The 19583-nt window shown below is 32.5% G+C and overlaps 2 protein-coding genes across 2 annotated transcripts; both read right to left on the bottom strand.

Annotated features, from left to right (window-relative positions):
- Positions 1 to 8096: 8096 nt before the first annotated feature.
- LOC125865914 (F-box/kelch-repeat protein At3g06240-like) lies at positions 8097 to 9259 on the bottom strand. The gene has a single exon (XM_049546174.1). It carries the CDS (start codon positions 9257 to 9259, stop codon positions 8150 to 8152), a length of 1110 nt encoding a protein of 369 aa, XP_049402131.1. The 3' UTR covers positions 8097 to 8149.
- Positions 9260 to 10385: 1126 nt separating this feature from the next.
- Positions 10386 to 17062, bottom strand: LOC125865880 (uncharacterized). The gene is made up of 7 exons (XM_049546148.1): positions 16865 to 17062; positions 16653 to 16730; positions 15407 to 15513; positions 12338 to 12415; positions 11297 to 11398; positions 11040 to 11121; positions 10386 to 10790 (listed from the first exon to the last, which is right to left on the bottom strand). Exons 1-7 carry the CDS (start codon positions 16995 to 16997, stop codon positions 10672 to 10674), a joined length of 699 nt encoding a protein of 232 aa, XP_049402105.1. The 5' UTR covers positions 16998 to 17062; the 3' UTR covers positions 10386 to 10671.
- Between the last annotated feature and the right edge of the window lie 2521 nt (positions 17063 to 19583).

The raw sequence follows: 19583 nt of genomic DNA, 5'->3' as shown, positions 1-19583 counted from the left end.
CTATTATTTTATGTTGTGATTGCTAAGAGGGCTTGTATGAGACCCCTTCGGGATCAAGTACACCGTGTTACTTCTAGGGTCACTACTAAAAAACTGCCAAAAACGACGGACAGAAAAGCGACGGACTGCGTCGCTCCAAAAAGCGACGTCATTTGCCACACTGCCCATCGCTTTTTAATAAAAATAATTATTCTAAAAATTATTTTTAAAAAAGCGACGGACGGCATCTCTTAGTCCGTCGCTTTTTTTCACGAATTTTTGCGCTAAATATATAGATAATTAATAATTATTTATTTAATATATATAGAGGCACTGTCCGTCATTTTAAATTTATTTTATTTTATTAATTAGTTTTTTTAAAAAGCGACGGACGGCATCTCTTAGTCCGTCGCTTTTGGTCAAAATATCTAGTCAAATATTTTTAAAAAGCGATGGACAATGTCTCTTAGTCCGTCGCTTTTTAGTCAAAATTTTGGTAAAATATTTTTAAAAAAGTGACGGACAAAGAGACGTTGTCCGTCGCTTTTTTTAAATTAAGTTGAACCAAAAAATGGGTTTTCCCCACATTTTCCCATCTCTCTTCTCTCTTCTCTCCCTTCTCTCTAAAACCTAAATGTTGCACCACCGTCGCCGCCGCTGCCCCACGCCACCCCACGCCGCCGTCTCCCTTCTCTCCTTGAGCATTAGTCCCATTGCTGCCTTGCCCCGGCGGCGCCGCCACCCGTCGTCCCCACTGCCTCTTTTCCTTAGCTTGTTAAGTTAGGGTTTAATTTTAGTTTTTTCAATTCTAGAAATATTTGATTTGTTATAAATTAGTATATTGTTTTAGTTTGATGAATTGTGTTATTCAATTGTTAATTTGTATATTTGATTATTGTTAGTTAGGTAGAGAATTGGAGATTTTTTATTTTAGGGATTTCTTCTAAATTGAGTTTTTTTAAATATGATTGTGAATTGAGTATTAGAACATAGAACAGGGGCGGCTCAACGTAATAGGGGGCCTAAAGCGAAATTTCAATTCGTGGCCTAAAATATAAATACACTTCATATACGTATTTATTCAAAAAAAAAAAAAGTACNAAGTTAGAAAAATATTAAATAGTATATGAAAGTTGAAATTAGATTAGTTGAATTTCCAACTTAGAAGTTCTTGAATTTAGTAAGTTTGAAAGTTGAAGTTAGAAAAAATGGGGATTTTTAAATATGATTGTAAATTAAGTATTAGAAGTTAGAACTAACAAATAATTAGAAGGTAGAGGTTAGAGATTAGTTGAATTTTTCAGTTTGCCATTGTATTTGTGCTTATATGTATTATATTGTTGTTGAAAATTGGGTTACTTGAATTATATTCTTGAACTTAGAAATTCTAGAAATTAGATATGAACTTGAATTTTTGTAGGATTTTAGGACTTTAATTAGCTAGGTTGTGAACTTTAGAAATCTTGAATTATTGTAGGATTTTAGAACTTTAGGTTGTGAACTTTAGAAATCTTGAATTATTGTGGGATTTTAGAACTTTAAGTTGTGAACTTTAGAAGTCTTGAATTATTGTAGGATTTTAAACTTTAGGTTGTGAACTTTAGAAATCTTGAATTATTGTAGGATTTCAGAACTTCAAGTTGTGAACTTTAGAAATCTTAAATTATTGTAGGATTTTAGAACTTAAAGGTGTGAACTTTAGAGAACTTGAATTTTTGTAGGATTTTAGAACTTCATAAGGTTGTGAACGTTAGGAATCTTGAATTATTCTAGGATTTTAGAACTTTAAGTTGTGAACCTTAGAGAACTTGATTTTTGTAGGATTTTAGAACTTTAGGTTGTGAAACGTTAGATATCTTGAATTATTCTAGAATTTTAGAACTTTAAGTTGTGAATTTTAGAGAACTTGAATTTTTGTAGGATTTTAAAACTTTAAATTGTGAGTGCACTTGAATTTTTGTAGGATTTTAGAACTTTAGGTTGTGAACTTTAGAGAACTTGAATTTTTGTAGGGTTTTAGAACTTTAGATTGTGAAGTTTAGAAATCTTGAATTATTGTAGGATTTTAGAACTTTAGGTTGTGAACTTTAGAAATCTTGAATTATTGTAGGATTTTAGAACTTAAAGTTGTGAACTTTAGAGAGCTTGAATTTTTGTAGGATTTTAGAACTTTATAAGATTGTGAGTGTTAGAAATCTTGAATTATTGTAGGATTTTAGAACTTTAAGTTGTGACTTTAGAAATCTTGAATTATTGTAAGATTTTAGAACTTTAGGTTGTGAACTTTAGAAATCTTGAATTATTGTAGGATTTTAGAATTTTAGGTTGTGAACTTTAGAAATCTTGAATTATTTTAGGATTTTAGAACTTTAGAAATATTGAATTATTATGGGATTTTAGAACTTTAAGTTGTGAACTTTAGAAATCTTGAATTATTGTAGGATTTTAAACTTTAGGTTGTGAACTTTAGAAATCTTGATTTATAGAATTTATGAACTAATTATTAGGTTGAACTTTAGAAATCTTGATAAAATATAGTCTTTATGAACTATTTGTAATTTTGAAACGAATTTAGAAAGACTTTATAAGTCTTTAAATTGTGATTTAGATATTTTTGAATGTTAATTTAAGTTTGTTGTTTTATATTTTGTGTAGCTTCTTTATAATGTTTTGTGTTTGATTGGGGCTGAACTGTATTGAATTGAATTGAATTGTTTTTGCAGGTGGGCAGTTTCTGCTGTCAAAAAAATTGCAGAAAAAGCGACGGACAGGGTGGTTTTGTCCATCACTTTTCTGGAATTTATTTTTTTAAACCCAGAAAAGCGACGTACAGGGTCCTTTATTCCATCGCTTTTTTTAATTTTATTTTTAAAAAAAACCCAGAAAAGTGACGGACAGGGTCCTTTAGTTCATCGATTTTTTGGATTTTTCAAATTTTTATTTCCAAAAAAGTGACGGACGGCGTCTCATTGTCCGTCACTTTTCACGATTCTAAAAAAATAAAAAATTAATTAAAGAGACCGACTTCGTCTCTTTTTTAAAATTAAAACAAAAAAAAAAGCGATAGACGGCGTTGCATTCTTAAAAAAAAAAAAACAAAAGCAACGCAGTCCGTCACTTTTTGGCAATGCAATGAAAAGCGTAGAGCCAAAAAGCGACGAGATTGAATGCGTCGCTTTTGGCCAAAAAAGCGACAAACAACGCAATCCATCTCTTTTTGGCAATTTTTTAGTAGTAGGTGTACCCCTGGATCGTGACACCATGTTGGTTAAGTCTTTTATAGTTATTCCTTTATGATGTTAACTAGATTCAAATACTTGTTATGACTATTGTTATTTTTGTCTTTAGATGCTAGTCTGGGACTCTTGGCATTTTATAAAGATGAGTTTTTATTTGTGAGTAAGTGCAGAATAGGGAAGTATAGGCTTACTATCTATTTATTGTCAATAGGCTATACTGTTGAGCACCCCTATTTTTGTAACGATCTGCTACTTCGTTTTGGATACTAGAGTTTTTTATTTCATAAAAAATACTTTCAGTAGATTCTAAATAGATATTTTAGACTTATGAATAGTTATTTAATTGATGGATAATATTAAATAATTAATGTTTTGTTGGTAGTTAATGAGCTAAATCTGAAATTTATTTAATACCTTATATCACTTGGCTCACGTGTAAAAATTGAATTTAAGCTAAAAGGGATTTAATATTGGTAAATCATAAATTAACGAGGAACAAAAATAACTTCCTAAAAAGAGGACCACACAGTGCGACGACAACCTAAGTAGCAACACTATTGCTTCAGAAAAGAAAACAAAACGAATGTATTCTAATTCAAACTCAATTTATAAGTATTTACCCAGTGGCTTCAATTTTTAATATTATTATTTTGTTATCATATTATAAATTAAGTTTTGATATATTGAGATAGGTAATTAAATATTAGGTGTATTGTATTATTTGAATACCATAAAGTTATGATAATTGGAGGAATTGAGACTTACCCTTAGGCTTGAACTTTAGGAAATTGATTATAGATTTGGGTGAGTTTTTGGATCTAGGCTAGACATATAGTAATACAAGTGTCTATAGACTCGTTAACTTATGAATTATGCATACTTGATAGATTCGAAATGTTCTGAGGCATTGAATAAAGGAAAAGCATTGATGAATTAGTTTGCTTGACTTTGATTCTTTAGTGGAGGTAGATTATGGTTTGTTCTGTGTGATAGAGAGACTCTTAATAGTGATTAATAGTCATTGAGTAATATTGTGAATTATTCTATATACTTAATTGTTATATTTTTTATGATTATTATGTTGTGATTGGTCTATAATCTCAAGATCGCGAAATTCATAATCTTGACCTTGCTCCATCACAGTGATGTCTTGAATAAACAAGGATTGATAAAATATTGTTAATGAAGTGAAAAGTGATGATAAGAAATGATAAATTAACTATATTTTATTTGATCGGGTGCCGCAAACTAGCACGATATATTTGGATCGGGTGCCACGAGCCGACAGATATTATGGAATCGGGTGTCAAGTTCCGACACGGTAACATTAAAGAAAAATATATTAAAATAACTTAATATACTAAATCTCAAAGAACTCATTTCCCAATAAAAGAGTGTGGTATGGAGGCCTGAGTCCTTATGTGTATTCCTTATATTGTTGACTAATTACATACTTGCTTCATTACTAATGCCACTTGTTCATATTGTTTGTTGTTTTCCACCTACTAAGTGCTATATTTGATTTTATGTTATTACTTTATGCATATTAGTTCTATTTTTAGTCTGCCGATGATATTTGTTCAGTATATGTTGCTCTCTACTGACCCCTACTTGTATTTTATTTCTTTTTCTTTTTGTCGAGTTCAGCAAGTCTAGAAGAGACTTCGACTCACCCTCAGCTCTAGCCAGTCTCCAACATATCAGATTCTATGGTGAGTTATTCCTTCTAGCTTGTGTAGGATTCTCTTGATCATGGCCTGATGTCCTTAGTATTCGGACACAAACTATTTTATTTATCTATTATAGTGTCTTGATGTTTTGAGACTTAATATTGGGGGATTAGAAGTCCATGGTGTGATGACTTCAAGTTTCGAAAAACAATATGTAATAAACTCTAGTTGATTTTATTTCTTACTTAAATAATATTTGAGTTTCCACATCATTGTTGTATTTCATAAGTTGAATAGCTAATATAAGCTGGGGTTTGCATTCGTTGGTTCGCTGTAACACCTCAAAAATTGAAATTTGAAATAGAAAAGAGAAAATGTTTCAATTGAGTATAAGTGCATGTGTACGGAAGGTTGTACGGTCTGTATAGGGTGTCATGGACCATAAAACGAACCATGGTGAATGGTGAACTTGAAGGTCTTTTTACGAAAGGTTCACGGGCCGTGATGAGGTTCACGGGCCGTGATGAGGTTCACGGGTCGTGAAGAGGTCCATAGCCTGTCTCCCAAACCGTGAAGTTGAACCCCAAAACTCATGAAGGTTCACAGACACTTGAACGATCCGTGAAGCTTTGTACGGACTGTGAAGTCATACGTGAAAGGGACTTTATCAGCAATTAAGTTTTGGTATTTTCCATGCGCATTTGGTACTTAAACTACATCATTTTAACTCATATTCTAAGCTTAAACCATAACATTTTACACCTAATTAAGGTCTTAGAAAGCGTTAATCGGTTATTTTACGCTTATTAACACTTCAAGTCATAAGAGCAAGGTTCAAAGAGGAGAAAGCTAGGGTTCGAGCGTTCTTCGAGTTTCGTCGATTTCCCCAAGAACTTCATTTTTTCAGGTATGTAAGACTATCATAGTATTTGACTAATTCATCCTCACGCCCTACATCTACTTTCAAATCAGTAAAAGAGTAATCTAGCGTTCTATCCTTAGATTTGAGTATCCTTGAGATAAGTTGCTATTGAGTTATGAGTTCCTGAGTTGCTGATTATTGAATTCTTATTTCTAATTATTAAATTATCGTAAATTGTGTATTGTGATTATTGAATTGATTGTTCATGTCTATTTTTCAGCATGAACCCTATTCTTGAGTATTCATTGAATTCTTATTGAGAGTCTTTATTGTTTAAATTGAGTTTTAAGGAAGTAAAGAGGAATTTGAGAAAGAGTATAAGAAAACTAAGTATTTCCCAAATGTTTTTTTACATGAAAAAAAAAAGTAGACTTTTTTTTATAGAAAAGTTAAAAGAGTTTTCAAAAAGATTAAGTACAAAGCAATTACCTCTTAAAGAGGCCCCTTTTGAGTAATTATCTCAACCCAAAATGTATATTTATATTGAGCAAATAGAAACCTTGTTTTCTAAATGAGCAATGAGTCTCAGAGATATTTCAATGCAGTTGCCTTTTTTAAGAGGATAATTTGAGCAATTATCTCAAACAAGAGAAAGAGTATGCTTTTATACATTTGAGCAAGAGTATATATTATTGGAGTTGTATTGAGCACCGATATGGGGGAGAGTTCAGACAACTCACAGCCCCTATAAATCATGTCTTGCCAACATGGGTACATGATCATAATTTTTAGATGAATCCTTAGTGCCTTCGGGGCAGATCTTAGTGGATCCACTTAGTTGAGAGGTTCTATATCCCGGCACAATATAGGACAGTTTTGATAGTGTGGACAAGATGATGTATCATCAGTAGCTCATAGTGACGGTTGTCGGTTAGAGAATCTCCCAATAGAGTTAAAGTGTATTTTAAATATATCACTTATTATGTTGAAGTCCAGAGATGAGAAAGTATTTTGTAAAGTTAAATGATTTCATTCCTTTAATTTTTTACATTCAGTTGAGTTTATGCTATATCTATTGCAGTCCTTTCATCCAGTTATTTTGCCTTGGCTCTATTACATACTCGTGCATTTAATGTACTGATGTCATACGATCTGCATCTTTTATGATGTAGATACAAGTGTTCAAGATCATCAACATGCATTTCGGTGAGATCACTTTGTGCTTCAGATAGTTTTAGTGAGCTTCCTTGCTTTCCTGAGGAATTCACATTTATTTTCATGTTATTGTTGAGTTGTCGTCTTGTCCCGACATCTATCATAGTATTAGAGGTTTCATAGACAGTTAGAGTTGAGGAGTCTCTCAATATTTCCTTTTTATTTAGAGATATTTTGCAAATTGTTTTATTTATAACATTGAGTACTTTCGGTCATTGAGTTGGATCTATTTGAAATATATGAGTTAAACTCTGCATATAAAGATTCTTTCTACTTGAGTGAGTCTTCCGCTAAATTTCCGCTAAATAGTCAGACAAATCAAGGATTCGCTTGGGGATCAGAAATGGTTCTCGAGTGCCGATCACGTCCAAGGTGTAGGCTTGGAGCGTGACATTCGCCCACCTAAAAGGTTAAGTATGGGTGTCACTCATGAACCATTGGATCGTGGTAATTTTTTATACTCACTCTATATTTGCTACACCTTTTGTTTACATGTACAACTATAGGTTCGTGTGGAGATTGAGTCATTGGACTTGAAGAGACTTGCCAGAGTTTAGAGTGAACTGCTTTGTTCAGCAATTATAGATTCTAGTTTCTATTGTTTGTTGACTTTCTTTTCTTTTTTTCTAGACAATTTCTAGTATTCAGACTTATATTTTGTCCTGACTCACTCTTGTATTTGTGTTACCAGTTATATGGGATTTTTCTAGTTATACAAAAAAAAAAGTTTTTTCATGAGTCTATACACTTAAGTAGTTAACTAATTAATTTCTTCTTTAGAAAGGGTTGGAAATTCAACATATATATCGAATAATATTTTTTAACTTTTGATTTTCGCCCACCTTGTTGTTATCATTTAAGTGGAAAAGAATCAATTTTTGATTGACCAAATATCTAAATTAATGAAAAGATATGTCTGAAAAAGTTCAATAAGCTATTAACAATAATGAGAAAAAAAATTCATGAAAATATACAAAAAGAAAAGATTAAATAAGATCTTCATAAAGATGTGGGGTAAATTTCTTACAAATAACTTTGCATAATATCAAGCTCCACTCTTACAAGATAAATAGAGACAATATAACAATTCTTTGCATCAACGTATAAAGTTGAACTCTTACAAATGACTTCCACAATTGCAATCATCAGAACTTTTGTTGACTTGTCTCCTTTTGTGTCCTTGATTAATTTTGTGAAAAAGGACAAACTAGGCTTTGAATGTAGAAATCAGTAAGAAGACCAAAATCAAATGTTCTAAGATCTACACATCCTATTGAATTATCATTTAAATTGTATATCATGTGATATGGTCTAAACATAACCAAAAATTCACCTCTTTTTGTCAAATAAAAGGATTGAGCAATAAAATATTCTATACGATCTAAAGTATAATTGATAGTAAACATCTTCATCCAAGATACTTTATTCTCATACTCTTTCATTACCCACACCTCTATGTTAGTTGTCGCATTACTACGAATCATGATAGAAAGATTACTTTCCAACACTCCCAGCACGAGAATATCATTTCCACATGGTCGCTCCACCTTTCTCCATTTCTCATCAGTCAAGTCAAAAGAGGTTATGCTCCAAACCCTTAAATCAAGATCATTAGTAGTAGCCCAATAAAGTTTTCCATTCACAAACTTACCTGTATTCATTAATCGCCCCTCATTTCGAGGATAATCAATTCTTCTCCAAGAATCATTCTTTAGACTATACATAGCGACCTTATCAAAATTATATAACACCACCTTATAATCATCATGGATTTTATCATATCCAAAACCATATATGAAACGACTAAGAGGCTTCGGTTCAATTTTATGATCAGGCAATTTCTTGTACTTTCTTATAGTTGGGTTCCATAAGTATATGTCTTTTGCCCTATTTACAAGACAAATCAATCCATTCACTGAACCCTCAAACAAAAAAGATATATCAAGATTTTTCATGAGATAATCCAAGTTAGATTCCTCTATATTCCTAAGGTGTATGTTATTATTAGCTGATAAACTCAAATGAGACTTGATAAAGTCGGGGCTAGAGATCAAAGCAAGCCAATATTTAGAAACACACCTAAATTTCAAGAGAGATTTCACTGGAACCCTCGAGAGGATTTCAATAATAATTTCAGTAGGCATAGAAGGGTTTGCGGGGTTGCTCCGATTTGAATTTTGATGGAACGCTTCATCAGATACTAAATTTTCTCCATTGAATTTTCTTGCAAACAACATTTTACTCATAATTTTTGAAAATGTTAGAGCTAGTAAATAAAAAAAGCAAATCAACATTTTTTCTACTTTTTTTAGATTGAAGTGAGAATGAGAAGAAAATCCTTCCTAGATTTATAATATCAGTTACATAAGGGTAAATGTGTCATTTGAAGTGAAGTGAAAATGAAGATACGTCTCTTGCTAGCATTAAAATTAGTGTGTATACAGTGAATTAATAAGTTATTTGCATTGAGCACCCTAAAATTCTTTGATGTTTACAATTTACACCCTTTTCTTTTAATGATTTTCACTTTAATTTAGTCATTTGAGCTGATAAAATAAAAGCATATTAAAAAGAAAATGTTGGAGTTGATAAAGAAAGTGTAGGTGGATATATAAACTTATTAGGTACTTGTATGAGTGGAAGTATCAAATACCATGAATTATAATTTATATAAAATTAACAAAACTGTTGACAGATAAAACACATATAAAGTTTAAGCCAAACTAGAAGTACAATTATAAAACTAAAGCACTCCAATTTTTCCTTATCAACAATATCCATGTCATGAAGTTCTTTTTATTTCTTTCAGTAGTTACTATGTATGATGTCGATTTTAGATTATTTGATTGATTTGATATTAAATGGCCTTTTAATATAATAACAATAATAATAATTTATATTTTTAAAAGTAAGATAAAAAATATCAGTTATAATATATAGATCAATAATGTAAAAGGTTAATACAAGAAAATATGTTCAATATTACAACTCAAAAGGCTATGTAAATTGGATGGGGGGTAATTTAAATGTACAACCAATCATGTAATATTAGGAAACTATTTTGACTCGAGCTCAAAAATTGAAGACTTACATATTATTACTAGTGTTATATTATATGAGTTTAAGATTTATACGACGTCCTTATAAATAATTTATTACACCATTAAGTTATTCAGAAAAAAAAATGCGTAAATATTCTTAAAATCTAAAATATTAAAATTTTACTAAGATACGTTACATGAACTACATAAATGCCAAAATATTAGTGCTTCTAATCTAACTTTTTTGTATCAAAGACTTTTTCTTTATTTTGCCAGAAGAACAAGACAAAAAAAAAAGAAACTGAAACAAAGACTTTATTTTGTAAGCCCAAGAACAGACAAATCACAAAAAACAAAAAGAAAAAAACTATAATGTAAATGCAAAAACAAGAAAGTTGACTAGTAATTCAAGCCAAAAATTATAACTAAACACATTTTAAAACTTCACCCAATGTTTCACTAATCACAATATTTTTAGAGTTATGTTTGGAAGGTAAACTGGCAGTAAAACAAGGATTACTTTTCTTTCCCATTTGTACACTAAAACAAAACGTTTCCAATAGCATTCTCAATGGGATTCTCTAATGTTACTCCTGCAAATACTAGGTTCTAATACATATAGATACAAAAAGTTTCAGTTGTTACAAAATTGTATCTGAAGCAACCTAAGCACGGCTCATGTATTGTCCATTTCTAGTATCAACCATAATTTCCTCCCCTCTATTTATGAATAATGGAACACTAACAATTGCACCGGTGTCGAGGGTTGCTGGCTTTGATCCACCTGCCACAAAATACAGATCATATTGACAACCAGATACTTATATTTGGCATCATAGTAGCTATACGTTAGGAAGAAGAGTGTCAAGAATATCAATAGTTGACACTGAGACGAACCGAAAGACATGGATAATTTATAATGCTATACCCCTATTAGAATCGAATCATAGGGACATGAAGCGTATATGCCTCTGAAATCTCCTTCTAGGACTTCAAGTTCAATGGTTCAAGCTAGTAAACAGTAAATGATTACCTTGGGCAGTGTCACCTTTGACGCCTGGATCAACGTCCACCACTGTCAACTTTACTGTTATAGGCAATTCAAAGTCGATCACCTACAGAAATATTAACCTTAGTTTACTGATTACGAGTAAAAAATATATGAAAGAGATTGCTTCTACAAGACAAGATATAGGATCAATGTGAGAGACTGAGATTCCCAATTGACACTTATAAAGTAGCAAAACAGAAACTGCAAACACTTGAAATAAGTTCAGCATTGGAAAATACCTTCCCGTTCCAGAAAAGCAAAGTGCAGTCCATGCCCTCTTTTAGAAACTTTGCTTTATCTCCAACATCTTTTTCATTTAGACGATATTCTTCATAAGAAGTCTGCAACGAAATTGCCCAAAGTTCCCATAGAATATACAGTGAGTATATAAGGGGGAACAGAAACAACCAAATTCTAGTTCATCCTTCCTAAAAGTGGTTAAGGACAAGGAAAATTGGAGGGAACTTGATCCACATTCCACACGAGCAATGTAACCAATTAAGACATTAGAGAGCCACATTAAACTTCTTCTTTTATATTTTTATAGGTATTTTGCCCATATGCACCAAGAAGGTACAGATACTTGCAGAAAAAAGGACTTTCAGATCCCTTTAACCATGAAGGGAGACCACCAAGTTAACAAAAGTATTTAAATCATTTTCCTGTTTCAGATTACACCAAGCATACAAAAGAGTAAAACTTCTAGTCTTAAGTATCTGTGAAATGCGCAGCTATACTTCTATTCTTAAGTATCTGCATGAACCATTTTAACCTGTCAGACTAGCATTAGCTCAATTGGGATAAGAAAGGGCAGAGCCGACAACTTAAGGGACTTATTAGGTGCAACTATAGATCAGATATTTAGAACTTTACCAAAACCAAATAAATTAACCGAACCTTGATGCCCACACTTGTACATGCTAAAGCGCCTGGAATTTGGGTCTAGTTTTATGTGCCAAAAGGGTGAGATGAAATACAAAATCTCCATAATACTATACATGCTAAAGATTAATGAATATAAAAGTAGCATCTTACACTTCAAAGGCTAATAGTAGGAAAAAGAGAATTGCTGCTACAGTTAGGTATAATCCCTCAAGTAACCAAGTTCATCGACTAGATAATTGCTGCCAGGTTTATGCTAGTTCATTTTCTTTTTTTCTTTTTGGAAGGACGGAGGGAGAAAGATAGCAGAGTGTCACTTCAACAGATTGGGATATGGGAGCTCTATAAAAGTAACTTGCATAAGCTTGTGCACTCTATTAAAAGTTACTGTACTTTACCAGATCCATGAAGACATACTGGGCACCATCCTTGTAGGTGAATTGCTTTGTCTCCTTGTAGATATTTGCCTCTTCTATCTGCAGAGATATTTGAATGTCAACTGAAATTTCAAATCACATGAGCAATGACAACTTGGTTGAGAAAAAGAACTGACGTCAAAGTTGCAGGTCCATTATCAATGTAATAGATCTGACAGTCTTTCAGTAGATTGTAATGTATTTTATGTTCTAAAACAGGAAGGAAAGGAACTTCCACACTGCCTTCGACAGACTTTCTATTGCCTGGTAAAAGTCGAACAACAAGATTAGTTATGGCATTCCTATTAAAAGGAGCTTACACCACAAAGTTAAGAATTTCTGCCTTTATTTTCTGTAGTATGGTTGTATAATTCATGATTTAATGCTACCGTTTCTTTCAGTCAACAAAAAAGAGATAAGAGTATTAAGCCATACACACAATGTAAATATAACAATTATTTGAATTGTATGAATGAAGTTTGAGGTTGTACATTCTTGCTTTGTATCTTTCATTCTCAGTCCTAGAGTTCGTAGTAATCCCCACATTGAGAAAAGGTAAATGACACTTTCCCCAATGTCATAAGTTGATTTCCACCTTGTAGGGCGGAAAGCAAACTAATAACCTCTCATGACTCATGATACATATCTTGCTTCAGTACCATTCTATAATTTTGCATAACCCGACTGTGGTTCTTATGTGATTCTTCATTCTATAGCATCCGATGCCCCTTGACAACAAAAGCAGGGGATTCATTTAATATTATTTCTTTAGTCAATTCATAATGTGCATTATTTTTTCTCCTCAGAATAACTAATCCATCTCCAACTTAATGAGCCACTTACTCGCAGTGGCGATGAAGGGCTGTGGGGGTGCCACGCCACCCCCCGAACTTCGACGGAAACTCTATATATACATAGGTATATATATATATATAATATTTATATAAATATAAAGCGTGCCACCCACAGAACAAAATTGGCTTGTGGTGCCACGGTAGCAGGGCAACTTTAGAAGGCTGATGTTGCGGGTTTGAATCCCAATTGTACCTATTTTTTTGAGAAATTTGATGCATACGTTTTTTTAAAAAAAAAAAGCTCCAAGCACGTTTTTTTAAGGAAAAACAGCTGGCACAATTTTTATTTTATTTTTTATAGTTGTTATTGACTTAAATTAAATTAATTACATTATTACTCTTTTGACTTTTCTTTTATTTGCTTAAATACTCAATAAAAGTGTAATATCTTATTATTTATATTTTATTGATTGATTTATGATATATATCGAAAAGACGAATAATTTAATCAAATATAAAATTAATTTAATCGATAAGTCTATTTGGCACCCACGGACTCTAAATCCTGGATCCGCCACTGCTTACTCGGACGAGAGACTACATGATGAGCAAGATATTTGCTCACCAGGAAAAAGCTATATGCTAATATGATGACTACAGCAGCTGCATTACTTTGTCAAAGTTCCTCTAGTAACCAGCATCAGCGCCAGAAATACTTATTTTCTCCTTCTCAAAGAGCCCTATGATCACCAACTTCATCACGACATTTAAAACTCAATTTGTCCCTGCTCATGCTACCATCAGCATCATCATGAACACAAGCCAATGCCATTTGTTCACCACAAGCTCCAGAACATCTCAACGACTGGTCAACTGGTTGTATATACTAATTGTTTTTCTTATATACACCAAAAGTGAAAGCCTTAAAAGTAATATTCAGTATTCACAATCATAGTAGTCTCAACACAGCATCTTCACAGATTGGTCAGACACCAGTATCATCAGCCATGCCGTCAACATGAAACTTTTTTTTTTTTTTTTTGATTTGCACTGGGTATCCGAGTCTCTTTGAGCCCCGACTAATCCCGGGGGTGCACAGGCCCTCGGCAAGGAGTTTCCCGCAAGTGCACCACGGTTAATTCAGGTTTTACCCAGTCCGATGGCCCTCAGAAATTGTTTGCACCTAGTGGGTTTCGAACTTGAGACCTTGAAAGGGAGCAAACCCCAAGGCTCAAGTCAATTGCCAGCAGGCCAACCCCTGAGGGTTGTCAACATGAAACTTTCATCAATTCAAAATCCATCAACTTCCAGCCATTGTACATACAGAATCTTCTCAAACATTTTCTTTCTCTCTGGTATGATATCTAATCAAGAAATTTTGAGTGTAGAAATAAATACCATGACATGTATTTTGACATCTAATCTATCAAGCAGACACCCTTCGGGAGATCGACGGTCCAACTCTTCACCACCAACTTCCAAAGATACTCAACAAAATAAGAACATCAATGAAAGAAAATTTGAATACCTACGTATCCATAGTGGCTGGAAATCCTTTCATCTTTCATTTGTATTAAAAGTTACTTCTATAATTTCAGGTGCGACTACAACAACAACAACAACAACATGCCCAGTGAAATCCCACTAGGTGGGGTCTGGGGAGGGTAAAGTGTACGCAGACCTTGCCACTACCTCGTGCGACTACAATGATAATAAAAGGAAAATATAAAGTTTGACACTTTTCTTAAGAAATTCTCAGAAAATTTAATACAAACAGGTTGCTAAAGATAACTGGATGGAAAAGTTTGTGGAGTTAAGCTAATATCTAGCCATAAGATGGCAATTCATCTGTTGCATCACTAAAGCTCAGAGATGGAACTGCTACCCCTAACAAAAAATTTACCAAGATTCAGCTAACACTCAAAAGAAGACTCTTTATCACTTATAGAAGGTTTTCTGGATAATTTCCGCAATCATCTTAACACTCAAAAGAGAAGACTCAAACTAAAGTGATTTTCAAAAGGTTACCAACTATTTCATTTCTAAATATATGGCCCATTCATAGTTTCTCAGTTTGTTCGAAGGTACTCGACAACTTCAATTGGTTGATTAAAAATGAATGGCTCGTGCTACATAACAAGTTCTTGTTGTAGATGACATGAATGTGACATTGTGGTGTGACCTTGGCAATAAAATCCACTGGAGCATATAAACATATAGAGTAAGAGAAAAAGCATAGTGGTTCCACAGATATTACCTTACTTCCAGCTCGGAAAGTTTTCTCAACGCTGTTCCCTGTTACATAGTTGCGCAATGTGGTCCTCACGAATGCAGCCCCTTTCCCAGGCTTTACATGAAGAAACTCTAAACACATCCAAATGATAAGTATTATCAAACAGTAAAAAGAGTCAACCAAATTTTAGGTGTACTCAATACCAAACTATTCATATATATGTATTTGTATTCAAAAAATCATCTGTTTTTTACTTCTGCTTTATGGACTACAAGTAAAATAACAGTCTATTGTACAACGATACAAAAGTGTGAGCTTATCACAGACCCAAAGCATTGGCTTGGTAGCCTATATAGAAATCTGAACAGCAAAACAAACAGTTTATAACAGCTAGCATACCCTAGAATGTGAGTGGACCAACAATGCTCTAAGCAAATTTAGCATAATCCAACCCTTCGGGGTGGTCCAGTGGTTTGGGCTTGGGACTTCCATGTTGGAGGTCTCAAGTTCGAAACCCCTTGCCAACAAAAGCAAGGGATTTGCCTTCTAGGTCAAGCTCGTCACACCGGGCATACCTAATGCGGGTTACCTCTCCTATCTGGTTTGCGAGCCACTGCATAGGAACGGGGTTTTACCCTGTGCGCACCCAAAGGGTAGCGGCTGCGGGTTTCCCTTGCCATTAATTTTTTTTTTAGCATAATCCATTTATTCGTTCGTTCATTGTAATCATGAAACCTTAGATTCATTGTAATCATGAAACCTTACACTTCACTCGGAATCATCTAGTCTTACTCTAGTTTGTGTATTTTCAGTAGTAATCATCCTGTTACTTGGGATCAGTAGGATAAATATGGTTGTCAATAATACATGGCTATAAACTTTCAAACACACCAAAATTTAGCAACTTCCATAACTGTAAAAAGTATAGCAAATTTTACTTCTTTGAATACTAATTACTTGACTTTCTAAACCCCGATTTTTCATAAACTACATAGATTAATAGAGCTAATTCACAACCCCTTTCCTTTACTTGTGAAAAACAAACAGATACTTAGCATAACCAAACAATAAAAAAGCTAAAATCACATTAGCAACAATGCACTATGAGGAAGGGAATCTTAGTAGTACAGTTGGTTAGCTACCAGAATTTTCACCCCTCCCCCATTTCCCCTTCCCCTACACCCTCAATTTTCAGGCAGAAAAAAAATTATAATTATCATGTTGGGTTATTAACAAAGATAATAAGATATGGGGAGTGTTCATTAATCACCTATAACCTTGCAAGGAGATCCATCTACTTCAATGTTGCTGCCCACTTTAATATCATTGCTCGAAAACGCGAATATCTCTGAAAAAAATGACCAAAAATGAAAATTAAAAACACCCACAAAAAGTTTTGAGTAGAAAAAAACAAGAACATTGCCATAGTCAACTAAATAATACTACTCCGAGAAGAATTAGGGGAAGCTAAAAGTTACTTACTTGGGAAGCTGTGGGATGTTCTGCGGAAAATGGAGGTAGAAACAAGAAATGGGTTTGAGGAAAGAGAGGAAGAAGAGGAGAGTGAACAAGAATTGGGAAACAGAGATAGCTTGAGATTAGCGAGTCCCGCCATTGTTGCTCCTCAAGAGACTGAAATGGACTATAAAATTCCTGTCTATAGATAAGGAAGTAAATTATCTATTACTTCTTGGATTCACTCAATTGGAAAATAAACTCAGTCTGAATTATTAGTTTATTTCTGACAGTTTTAAAATATTAGTATTTTATTTGACTAATTAAATTTAAATATACTCTTAATATTGTAATATGAGGAAAATATGCTTCTAAATTCTCGCCACATATCGCCAAATTGAGGAGGTATCTAAATTGAGTTGATCAAGTACATAAGCGTTTTTAATACATATCCATAGTTTGAAGACAAAACTAATAACTTACACTACTATGTTTGGATCATTGTTATTCATTGTTTCATAATGTATTGTAATGTATTGTACTCTATTGTATTGTATTGTATGATAGATACAATGTTTAGCTAGACTGTATTGTTTGTTGTTGTTTAATAACATTTTAATTGTTTGGTTTGATTGTATCGTACTGTATTATAATTTATAAATTTACTAAAATATCTTTAATTATTCTAGGATAGGAGGTTTGACTAGAATTAAATAATATAAGGTAAAGGGTAAAATAGTATTTTGAAATATTATGTAAAGATATAATTGGAAAAAGAAATTAAATAACAATGGGAACACACCAAATCGGTTGTTCCATAAAATAGGGGTTTTCATTGTTACATAACAACGAAATTTAACAATACAATACATTTTAAGTTACAATCAAAACAAGCATTATAGGTATAGTAACGATACAATACAATGAGTAACAATGATCCAAACAAAGGTTTAAGGTGTTTTCAATATTAAAATTATGCAGTTTAAAAATATTTAATTTTAGCTCCAAAGTTTTGAAAATATATAAAATAGTCCCATCTTTAAAAGTCTTAAAATAGTTGCACCTTAGTTAAACTGGGATTTGGGGGTTGTTTTGGGAGTATACACTTGGGGAGTGTTGGTTTATTCCAATAGCTCAGCTGGTAAGAGCTTTTGTTTATTATGTCTTCAAAATATGTTAATAGTATATGATGATTACTAGATGGATGAGAGGAGATTATAAAAAATTGAAAGTCTTGGGATAAGGTGATAGTTATTCATCGTAATGATATGTAATGATTTAGTTGAAAGAGTAATAAAAGAATTTTGATCAACATTTTAAGATGTATTTTTGCATCATATCGATATTAGAAAAGTGCAACTTATAGTAATTTTAATATAGAATTTTGAATATTCAATTTTTAATTTTGAGGGCTCATGCAAATAACTATATAAGTATACTATTAATTTATTGGTAGAAAGCACGTACTCAAAAACTATCTAAACAAGTACTCAAAAACTATCCATGAAATCATCCCTTGTATGATCTCATGAAAAAACTTCATCAATAGGAAGACTTTGAACTTAACTTAGTACTAGAGGTCCCTTATAATCTTAAACCACATGAGATCTACTTCCTACACTTGAAAATGGACCTTAATAAACATGATCAAGTAGGACATCACCTGATTGAAGTTGATACACTTACAACAAATGATTAAGATCTTTAACATAGAATCTTGCGAGGTGTTAAAAGGTTCCAATTTAATCTAATAAAAAATTCCATACACTTCTTCATAATATATGATACAAATAAGGAAAAATTACCTTACTACGCAATCTTTCTTTTCATATTCTCTAAAATTCCCTACTATTTCAAAATATTACAAAAATCCCTATTTTCCTTTTCTTCTCTTCTTTTCCAGATACATAACTCACAGCTCTCTAACTCAGCGATTTTTGTTCCTATTTTCATGCCTGAAATCACTCCCATAGATCAACAGTTGCCTTCATCACTCCATTTTTTAATTTCAAATATATTCTCTCTCCAGTTCATCGATTTCTAGTTCCTAAAGAGGTAGAACTATTTCCTCATCATTTTTTTCCTTCCAGTTCTTGAATTATCGTTTTTTAAAAAAAAACTTTTTAGCCTTTTTCATCTATAATTTTCTGATACATATGAATTCTGATGATGAAAACTTTCATGAAAATATATATAAACAACGAAACGACTCATTAATCATGAAATTTGAGAGCGAAAAGGTCGAAAAATGATGCATGCTCGAGTTCTAAATCTATTGTTGGAAAAACGCCCATAAAGGAGGGAAAACATCACTATCAAACTTGAAGATTTTCAATGTATCTCATTTATTTTGATTCTTAAATTAGACTTTGTTGGTGTTATCACTACTCTGATACATCACGGCTATAACAACCTTTGTTTTATATAATGTATCATGTTCACATTTAAGGTATTGATACATGACCACAATATTGTTGAATCTTTGAGTAGTGTTTATCCTGCTCAATATAAATGTACTTGATACATAAACACTACCTAATGTATCATTTATATGTATCAAGTTCTACAATGTATCTTCAATCCTATTCAAATTTAAAAGGCTATATAGACAGTAACAAATCAATTGTGTGTTATGTATTTACAATCTTTAGTGTTTTTTCAGTCTTATCCAACTTAGAAGGTTATGTATATGTATATATTATCCAATAATAATCTTGATACATAAATCATAATATTCTATAATTAG

This window comes from Solanum stenotomum, chromosome 5, assembly GCF_019186545.1.
Source record: "Solanum stenotomum isolate F172 chromosome 5, ASM1918654v1, whole genome shotgun sequence".
Classification (NCBI taxonomy): domain Eukaryota; kingdom Viridiplantae; phylum Streptophyta; class Magnoliopsida; order Solanales; family Solanaceae; genus Solanum; species Solanum stenotomum.
This window is presented reverse-complemented; position numbering and strand designations above follow the sequence as displayed.